The sequence below is a fragment of the Poecilia formosa genome, unplaced genomic scaffold (genome assembly GCF_000485575.1).
Source record: "Poecilia formosa unplaced genomic scaffold, Poecilia_formosa-5.1.2 Scaffold590, whole genome shotgun sequence".
In the NCBI taxonomy this organism is placed as follows: Eukaryota; Metazoa; Chordata; class Actinopteri; order Cyprinodontiformes; family Poeciliidae; genus Poecilia; species Poecilia formosa.
This window is the reverse complement of record NW_006800529.1, coordinates 125,837-136,282: the sequence shown is the minus strand read 5'-3', so window position 1 is coordinate 136,282 and position 10,446 is coordinate 125,837. Positions and strand designations below refer to the sequence as shown.

Below are 10,446 nucleotides of genomic sequence, written 5' to 3'. Positions count from 1 at the left end.
AGAGACTTAGAGTCTACAGTTAGACAAAATTAATCAAAGATGTGGTGAGAATGAAGCTCAAAGTTTGAACAGTGACCTGGAAACTGAGTGGGGAGATTTTCAGCCTCTGTAGACTCTCAATATGCAAATGATTGCGCTTATTATTTTTTTACTGTTGGACATACTGTGCTTCCATTTTGAACCTTGAGTCACAGAAGAACAAAATCCGATTTGGGGAAAAAAGTAAATTCTTTCACTGTGAAATCCTCAAATATTTATAACAAATGGTTTTTATTATTTAGAATGACAATATATACTGTACATTTCTTAAACTGGTTTAAAAATATTGCAAGCAACACAGTTTTATAACATTATAAAAAAAAGAAGTAAAAAAAAAAAGTCTTTTGGACTATTTGAAAAAGGCTTTTTTTCCTTGGCTCCCAGAGTTAGCCATGGCTGTAAGCTATTTACTAGTAGCTGCTGGGGGAGTGGCTCTGCCTCACCCCGTAGTGATTAACTCCTTGCAGCTGCGCAGCACTGCCATTCCCCTCCTTGGATCTCTGAGTAGCTGCCTCTCAGACTGCCATGATCTCATTGTACTCTCAGTCTCTGATACTCTGTCAGTTGCTAATAAGAATGATCTATCTGCCATCGTCATCATGTTTCCCCTCTTCATCTTCCGACTCAAAACAGAGCGCCACTGCCGGCTACACGTTCATTATTCACATAATCCATTATATACATATCAGAAACCACTAAGCTAAAAACAAATCACGAAATTGATGCCACTGATTGCTCCAATATCCAAACGTTGCATTAATTTTGTGATCTAACTATATTTGCCGCTGCTCCATTCGTGCCGCTTCTCCATTACTGCTTCTCTTTCATGGTTACTTGCCCAACTTTACTTCGTTTCTTAACAACAAATACAGCCCATTGTTATTTGTTGAAAATTTGAGATTTCCCAAAACAAAGGAATGTAATTGTGTGTTTCATTTTTTTACGTTTGGAAGCTCATTCCATTTCACATTCCCAGAAAAGCCGGTTTTTGACATTTCTCTGACATTTAGAAAAATATGATTTGCTTATCTAAGCATAACTCCGGTTTTATTTGGCCTTTTAACAGAATTTAAAAACTGGTGTGTAGTTTATAATGATTACTTTAAGCACAAGTGGAAAGTGAGACTGGGGGAGGCGGAGTCTTGCTGCTACACCGTCACAAATCAGACATGTAAAAACTACGGATATAAGCCGAGGGGGGAAAAAAATCAATAAAGATCGTAGAATCAATTTTATTATACATTTATTATCCAAACATAATAGCTACATACTACTTAAAGTTAAAACATTTTTGACTGTATAAAAAAAATTAGCTTGACATCTTCATAAAGAGACCAAGCTTTTGCATGTACTCTAAATTGTTCAGGAACAGCAACTGATTTAATTTGGGTATACCTTTTCTGACATTTTTGGTGATTTTGGTACTGCCAGATAACAGGTTAAGATTAGAATATTTCATTAGACCCATAAAAAACATTACAATGCAAAAAAATTGGCTTAATGAGAAGAATGTATAATACTTGCTTAAAGTTTATTTTCTAAAAGTACTTTAACCTGACAAATAAGCCCCACCTGAATGCAGGTTAGAATTCTAATTGTTTTTGGATGTAGGTACAGTAGGCCCCTGCCTAATCGTGGTTTAGGATTTGCAGTTTTTTATGTGAAATGTAATTCTCAATTATTTTCTTGAAATTTGCAAATTTGTGGATGTTTTGGAGACCATGTCTAAAATATTCAAAGCTTCTCTCTCTTCTTTGTGCTTTCAGAATACATGGATGAGCTGAAGCAGTATGGTCCTACCTACTTCCAGTGGGCAGAGTCAGAGGAACTCCTGGCAGAACCACTGAAGGGTGTTGGTAGCTGTGTGGAGAGGTGCAGTAAGGAGACAGAGGAGCAGATCCAACACCTGTCTGAGGTTCTTGTCCCTACCCTGCACGAGTATGTCCTCTGTGCCGACACTCTGAAGGTGAGAATAGAAGAGAAGTGCTCAAACCACTGACTGCAATCAAATTTGAATCACTAATGGCCTCAGCTCTGGGTGGCTCTAGACCGCTCCAGCTGGGAACAGTTTAAGCATCAACAACTCAAAAACAAAAGAATAATCTTTAAATTGTTTTAGCTTTGCTTATTTGATCTGTGCCCAGACTGAACTCTTACTTGCTTACATAAAATGCTAAACAACACATTTTAGAGCTGATGCTGCATGGACTGGTATCTGCATGCATGCTTCTCCCTTTCAGGTTGCACCTGATCTCAGGGCCTCTTGGCCAATCAGCAGCATGTGTGTTGCAGCTTTTTGGTGGTTTAATGGCAGTTGGTGTTCTTGGTGTGCACCTCTTCCCTTGCTGCAGGGTGAGATTTCCATTCTTTTATTGAGGGTGTTGGTGTTGTAGTGAACTGATTGTAGTGAAGGCCAAATGAAGCCTCATGAAGCAATGAAGCTTTCTAGCCTTTTGCTTTGGCCAAAGGTTCATTACTCCATGCTTTAATCACAGGTAGCGTCTGCTGCTGCACTAAGACTGTGACAGCCTTGTCACTCAAGCAAGTCATACTTCAAAAAATATTAGAAGATAGTAGTGTCTGAATGTGCAACAATACTGTTTTATCAAACCCATGTGAGGTCTATTGAACCCAATTTAACTTTGTCGTGATTTGTACTCAAAGTAATCCTGTTCTTAGTCGTCATCTAAGATTGTGTTTTCTTGTATGCCATTAACTTATTTGACAATAAAGATATATTTATTTCAGTTTTGCTTGTTGAGGCAGACATGGTATTTGTGACTTCCTGAAACAATGTTTTTAACTTTATTTTTCTGGGAGTTCTGGTTGTGATCCCTCATAGTTAGAGAATTTGAACCTTCCAATTACTTTCAGGCTGTTTCTGATGTGTAAGATTAATGTTTCTTTATTTGATCAAACAAGAATTAAAAAAAATTCTATAAAAATATGAAAGTTAATCATTTTTATTTAAATAGAACCTTATTGTGAGCAGTCATTTCAAAGTATTCCCAGATGGGAGAGGTTTTCCTCCTTATCGTTGGCTTCACTTCAGCTACTGCTGACGACAAATACTCTCCTCAGATGCTACTATCTCTGCTGCTGCACAACCTAATGACCTACCACCCACAAAGCAGCACGGCTCATTGTGCTTTTATTTTGAAAATCGACATGCAAAATGAAGTAGTGACATACCCAATTTAATGCGAGGCATGGTTTGTTGTTGGTCACGTGGTTTTCAGCCAGACAACATGAGCATCAAAGCGAGGCTTCATCTGACATGTCCCCTTACAGTGTTATTTTTACCTAAGGTCATCATATGGTCATAATTTTATGCCAACCAATTCTTACAAGCTTGAGTTAACTAGGTTGCTCCAAGACCCTCCCCCTTGCTCTGATTGGTTATTTGGTTGTCATGGAAAAATTACTTTAATAAGAGTCTGGATGAGAAGAAATATGAAATTTATTAAAACCTTGCAAGATGAGAACAGAAATACGGAGTCTGTCAAGTCTGCTCTGACCAACAGTGGATCTGGCTTCCTTTTATAGGTTCTGGTCAGAGAAGAGAGACTTGATTGGACTAGAGGTTTGAATCCTTGATTGTTATGTAGCAACAATTCTGTGGAGCCCCACATGGATGGTCTGGCCATTTGTCTATTGTTAAGGAAAGGAGATTGTTCTCTGATGCTAAAGAGGGCAGATGACTTCTACGTTGGGGGAGTAACACTTAGATAGTCTGCAGGATCAAGGAACTCCTGCTGTTATATGGCACTGTAGAAGTCTATAGGAGAGCAGTTTGACCAATCTCATGATAAGATTATGTAGACACAATCTAAAGCACAAGAGGGGTGAGGAGCACATTATAAAATGTTCCATTACAGTTGTCTTGTATTTGCATTTCTGCAAACTACACTGAGAGGAGATTGATCTGTTCACAGATCATCTGTCTCATGTAATGCTGTCAGGACATGGTAATAGTTTAAATAAATATGTAAAAATCATTTTTGTAAAAGTTACTTACTCCAGTTTGAAGTGTGCTTGATAAATAAATTTGATCTGACTTGGGTTTCAAAATATTTTCCAATGCTTACACTTTGCTTACACTAGTTAGCCAGTAGGTGGCTTTCTGTGGGTCAACATTCAAGTCCAATAAATGTTTGCGTTTCTTCCAGGCTGTGATGAGACGGAGAGACAACATCCAGGCTGAGTTTGAAGCAAAGAATGAGGCCCTGGCCTCAAGAACAACTGACAAAGAAATGGTAAGCATGATTTACATTCCCCTCTCTGTTCATCATGCACACATCAACATGAATAGCTCTCCTATGTTGTACTTCTCTGCAGTTAGATTTCATAAAGAAAAAAAATGGAGTGAGCTCTCTCTCTCTGGACCAAGCTCAGTCCATATTATGGAGGGACAAGAGCTCCCACAGAGGATTATCTCAGTAAGCCAGGCTGCCACTCATTTGTCCAGTAGAAAATGGAGCTGCTGATGTGCTGTAACACAGTGACAGTCACCACCACGGCTACAGCTGAGCCGTTTCCACCGGTCTGCATGCTCAGCTTGTACTTGTGTAGATGTGCAGGTGTGTCTCTCCTCTCTGACAGCGAACATTAAATCCATCTGCTAGATTTTAATTAGAAGTTCAGTGTGAGACCCTGCCGCCCACACCTCAGCCCACAGGTGTGTGTGGCTGCTGAGAGTGGAGCAGCTCTAATTCAGTCCTCAGGCTCCTAATGCATGTAAGCCAGTGTGGGCCTTCAGCTGATCCACTGTAATAAGAAGTGAAATGTCACTTGGACACCCTGGAGGATCTCAGTATAGATTGGATGAGCGTTCAGCTCACTTCTTACCTCATTCTGAATGAGGTTCTCTGCTTAGTCCAGTGGTTCTTATCCTGGGTTCCGTCGAACCCCAGGGGTTCGATGAGTCGGTCTCAGGGGTTCGGCGGAGCCTCTGCCGCGGAGGTAAAGAGACACTTGTGTAAAGTCGTGATGACGCGCCCCACTTGCTGCAGAGGATCACGTTACATTGCTGAGCCAATCAGAGCTGTGGAGGAACACTGATTGAAGGAGCTCCACTCTCAGCGTGGATTTGAAATTGTGTCTTTAATTACTTTAGCACAGCTCACCGTAGCTTTCGGTGTACTTCTAAATCTGCTCCGTAGTCGCATCTTTTCGGGCCTGCTACTGTCTCTAGTGGCGTGGGGGTGGTAACACAACTAATATAATTACATTACTAAATCAGAATACGTCTTTATTATTAATTTTTCATTCTCTTAAGAATGTAGAGCTAATTAAATGATCTAAACAAGACCTTAAAGTGGTTCCAGTTTCTCTCAATGGCCAACCTACTGAAACTGTGGAAAATTTTAAATACCTTGGGTCGTTCCTGGACAGTCAGCTCAACTTTGCTGAAACACTGACTATATGTTGAAGAACTGTTCTCAGAGACTCTACCTTTTAAGAAGACTTAGTGATCTTGGGGTGACCTAACTACACTCTAGTTGGGTCACCCCTAAGTCTTGAATTTGGGGGGGGAGGGGGACAAAAATCTGATTTTAATTTTATTTATTACTACAGAAGGGTTCCGTGAATGCGCATACGAAACTGGTGGGTTCGGTACCTCAAAAAAGGTTAAGAACCACTGGTTTAGTCGTTTGCTGGTTCAAAATCTTGTGATCAGGGGAATCTGCAATTCAGGCTTTTCTGTTTGGTGCGACTTTTTTTCCAAGTAGACTGTAATTTGTAAACAAAGCCACAAAAGTGATGATCACTGCTCCCATTGGATAGATGGTCAGCAGGGGCGGGACAAAACACAAACATGAAAAAAACAAACATGGAAGTCCTGCTTGCTGCATTTCTTTTGTGCATGTTTGTACTGTTATTACAACTTTAGTACCATTCTGGGTGTGTTCATAGACTCTGACCTGAACCTTCAGAGCCACATAAAGACAGTTACAAAGTCAGCCTTCTATCTCCTGAAGAACATTTCTAGGAGAAGAGGACTACTGTCTCAGCAACATCTAGAGAAACTCATCCATGCGTTTGTCTTTAGTCGCATTGATTACTACAACAATGTCTTCACAGGTCTGTCTAGAAAATCTGATCAGCTAATCCAGAACGGTGCTGCTGGAGTTCTCTCTAAAACCAGGAAGATGGAGCACATCACCCCAGATCCAAAGTCTTTCCACTGAGAGAACAGACTTTAAAATACTGTTACAACCCAGCTCAGCCAGGGGGAGGGGAAGTAACATTAAAGAAACCTGGATGTTAAAGGTTTAACAGTTTGAGATTTAGTGTTTGGGTTTGACAAAATAAAAAGGTAAAATTAAAATTAATAAAAATGTAGGGACTTACAACCAAAAATGTACTAAATAAAACAAAATCCACAAAACAAGCAATGTTGTACCAAAGCACTTAACCAAACAAAAATGGACTTCAAGTCCAGGTTAAACAAAATTAAACAAAATAAACTACAAAACTCTAGCAGAGATACAAATATCCCCCTCACAGGGACAGAGCAAGTTACAAAAGCGATCAAAGCTTACAAAAGCAAAAAGACAAGGCGAGTTTACAGCAGTCAGATACCCAACAAAGAGGCAAGCTGTCTCAACAAAGAATCAGCCACGCCTTCTCCCAGGAAGTCTTGGGTTTAAAAGAAGGAGGCCTCATCAGGGATTGGTGGAGGTGACAATTGGTGAGCCAATCGCTGTAGGCCTCAGGGAGTGGCACAGGAAGGCAGGGCTCCATCCACTTTCAAGTGGAGTCAATTTGAATAGAAGCTGAAAAACTGCAGATATACGGAAAAGAAAAGAAAAACATACAAGGCCGCTGGCTGTAACAATAGTGTTAATTTATAAATCACTGAACAGCTTAGCACCACAATACACCACAAAACCGCAGGGTTTCCTCCAATGTCTTATAAGCCTGCTTTACTAGCCCTCCCTTCTCCCAGCAGGCTTTGTTTCGTTGCTTTTTTATGTTTCTTTTAATATCTCTTAATTTCTTTTCTTTTTTCCTTTTTCTTTTTGTTGTTTTTTTTTCTTTTTTAAGCCGGATTGCAAGCGTCTCTGTTGCTCAGAGCATTTCACTAGCGGAGCAGATTTATTCCTAAAGGATAGGTTTATAATAGATAGGTTTATAGTTTATGCATTTAAAGCCAGCAGCACACGGACCAATAACACAGTTGACGCCTCTGCACGTTGCCTCGCGCGTTGGGGCTGCTTGATGAACTTTACCTCAGCGCATATTGCGCGCACCTCCTTTCACTCAAATTGGACACAGGCTCACCTCCTGTATGGATATTTACATCAACTTCCTGTGAGGAATTATGTTTCTTTGGAGGACTCAAGGTAAGAGTTTAAAACCCACCATGTTAGCTCTGGTTGCGCAGCTCTTTATGAACCGCAGAAATAACTTGTAGTCACAAATTCAGAGGTGTGCATTGAGGGAGTGGTGAGAATGATTTATAATTGTGAACGAACAATTATGTGCGGCGTTTACATCTCAACATGCTGCCCAGTAAGTGGCTCTGTGTCGGTCTACGCTGTAAAGTTTATGTATGTGTTCCCGGTTGGCCGGTGCGTTAGTGGTTAACAAACCAGCGCTAACCTCATCATGCAGGTTCAGCCTGGTGAAGAGCTTTCACGCTTGCCTCGTAGTCACGCATCACGCTGGTTTTGTGTTATTTTTCCGGTTACACGATCCATCAACCCGTATCAAATGTGTTGTCTTTTTATTCAGCTGTCAGTCAGAGTTCATGCACGTGCAGCCTTGTGGATATCTGAAAATCTCGTCTCATTAACTCCAGCAGCCAGAACAGTTTCTGTGACCCCTTATTAAAAACTCAGACATGAAATGGAAGAGCTCCTAAAGCCACATTAGCAGCATTGAATTAAATCTACTGTTGCACATCTCTGCGCAGTGCTGCGGATTTAGTGCGCATCATGCAGGGGCGGTACAAGGCTGTATGAGGCATTGAGCAGAAATTGACTTGGGGGCCCCTTTTGTTGCTAAAAACATCAGCACCTCTAACAGCTTCTGTGTTAGATTTAGTTAAATCTGGGAGAGGGGGAGTAGTTTAATTGGCCAGCCTAAAAAGCAATCAGTTATAATTGCTGTTTACTAATTTGTATTTGTGAACAAATATGCCCCTTTTCCACCGGCTCTACTTCAGCAGCCTGACTCTACTTCAGAGTGACCGCCTTTCCACCGTCTGTCTCGGCTCTGTAGCAGAGTGACACCTCCTGGTGGTGGGGGGGGGTATAGCGCCCCGCCTCCAGGCACCGTGCTTCTGTTTCTTACCGCGTGTTGTTTTTCTGAAACAAAAGAAGAGGAGAAAGCTGAACTATTGTTTTACAGCCTGTGATTGTGATTTTTCTGAGACTTCAAGAAAATGTGCGGTGGGAGGAATGCTGCGATATGGCCAGGAGAACAACTGATCTCTGCTGTCCTTCCCATGAGGAAAGCAGGTGGCTCAGACGGTGCAGGTAAGCTAACGATGATTTTTGTATTAAACTACTATAAAACTTGTAATACAGTGCCGAATATGCATGTTTTAATTTTAGACAGGGTGTTGCAAATAACTTAATAGCATCAGAATTGCGTGTTGGCGCCGCACATTCATAATATATTCCAATGTGTTTTCAGATGTTGGTTATATGCCGCTGCAGACCATCAGTGAGGTTCTTCCTTCAGCCTCTGAGTTGTAGGATCTCATCAGTGTCCGTCTTCCTGACTGCTGGTTGGTGTTTACCTTCAGGATGTCCAGAGACCTTCACCTGTCTGGAGCAGGAATCACATGAGCTCAATATGCTGATGAAACATTTCTGATAAAAAAAAAATGTGTCTGATGTTCTTACAGAGTTGAAGTGCATTAACAATCTGTTGTTTTTAACTTCTCAATACGTTTAATTATGATTCATCTGACGTTCAAGTTATACTGAGAACAAATAAAGCCGTATTCCTTCTAATGTGACTGGTCCTAGTTTTAATCAAACCTTCCATGTTTTTACATTTGGTCACTAAGAATTGATCGGGGGCTTAAAAGTTTAAACTCAGTCTTGTTTATCACTAATTAAGGTTACAGATTTTGGACACATTTTCTCACTTTCTTACATTGAAGATTCTCCAGGAAGACAGATAAACAGTGAGTGGATAGGATGATGTTGGATAAAATAGAAATTAACAAACATGACTTGTATTTTGGGTTCTTGTTAATAGCAATCCTGAAAACATCAAAATGTTTGGTTTGCTGAATAATGTATTCATGTTTGGATACCTTCATTGGTAATCTACAATGTTAAGTGTCAATGAAATATTTATATAATACTCTCCATGGAGCTCTGCCATCTCTGCTGGTAGCTGCTTCCTCCTGTAGGAGATGCAGTTGTTCTGATGGTTCTCCTCATCGTTCATCATGTCAGCCATGTTCTTCTGTTCCCTGCAAGTAATCAGATGTTATAGCTCATAGCACATAAATGTAGATACGTAACAATTATTGATGTGGAAGTTACAAAGGAATGATTTAAAACACACAAGTTACTTTATATTTTTACCATCCTGACATAAACAATTATAAATAACTGGAATAGTGGTGTAAATTAAAGACAAAACATAATTTCTTGTAAGTTTTAGTGCTATGCAGACATACAGCCATGGATAAATACCACTGTCGTTTTCTTCAGGTTTATTGTTCATTTTTATGTCCTCTACAATTAATAGTTCATAACCATTTAATTATAAAACTGACATCTTGCCATTTTACAATAATAGAATATCATATAACATATTTTATTATCTCACAACGGGGGAAACTCCGGTGCAACAATAGCAAAATGAGAAACAATCAAAGCATGTATATCAGGGGTGCCTAATACGTCGATCGCGATCGAGGTGGTCGATCGCGGAAAGGTTTTGAGTCAATCTCGGCAGGTGACAAACTGAATGCCGCCACGACGCTGAGACCAGCGCTTCCTCTTCTGATAGGCTTATCAAAAATATTCACTAAGATCCTAAACGTTTGTAGCTTCATTAAAAAAGAATAAGTATAAAAAGTCAACAAAACATGTTAAAATTAATAATCTCAGTAATTATTGTTTCAACAAGGTGTTGCGCAGTTCAGTGCATTTCGGTTCCATTAACAAAAAAAAGGGGAAAAAAAGGAGACTCAAAGTCCGACTGACGAGCAGAGCAGGAGTTTAAATGAGCTACTCAACCACCGCTATGTTCATGAGAGGCTTATTAATAATCGAGGAATAAATATCAAGCCTGGAAACCTGATATTGTAACGGACTGAATGTTGTGTTTTTAATGTAATCTTTGCTCTGCTTACGGGGCGCAGGCGGTTGCCACAGCAACGGGTGGCTTAAACGACAAAGAGAGAGAGAGTAAAAAGGTAGGAGTGGTTTT

The 10,446-nt window shown here is 40.2% G+C and overlaps 1 protein-coding gene and 1 long non-coding RNA gene across 5 annotated transcripts in view; both read left to right on the top strand.

Moving 5' to 3' along the window:
* snx7 (sorting nexin 7) overlaps positions 1–10,446 on the top strand; it is a 48,152-nt gene that overhangs the window by 17,127 nt on the left and 20,579 nt on the right. For 3 of the 4 annotated variants that reach the window (XM_007541127.2, XM_007541124.2, XM_007541125.2), the window contains 3 exons: positions 1,806–2,005; positions 4,209–4,295; positions 10,379–10,432. In XM_007541127.2, coding sequence (XP_007541189.1) covers positions 1,806–2,005; positions 4,209–4,295; positions 10,379–10,432 — 341 coding nt within the window. The remainder of the gene's footprint in view (positions 1–1,805; positions 2,006–4,208; positions 4,296–10,378; positions 10,433–10,446) is intronic. The other variant, XM_007541126.2, reaches the window with a different exon arrangement.
* LOC107834345 (uncharacterized) lies at positions 8,144–9,369 on the top strand. The gene is made up of 2 exons (XR_001660135.1): positions 8,144–8,525; positions 8,686–9,369. It is a non-coding gene; the product is annotated as an uncharacterized LOC107834345 (long non-coding RNA).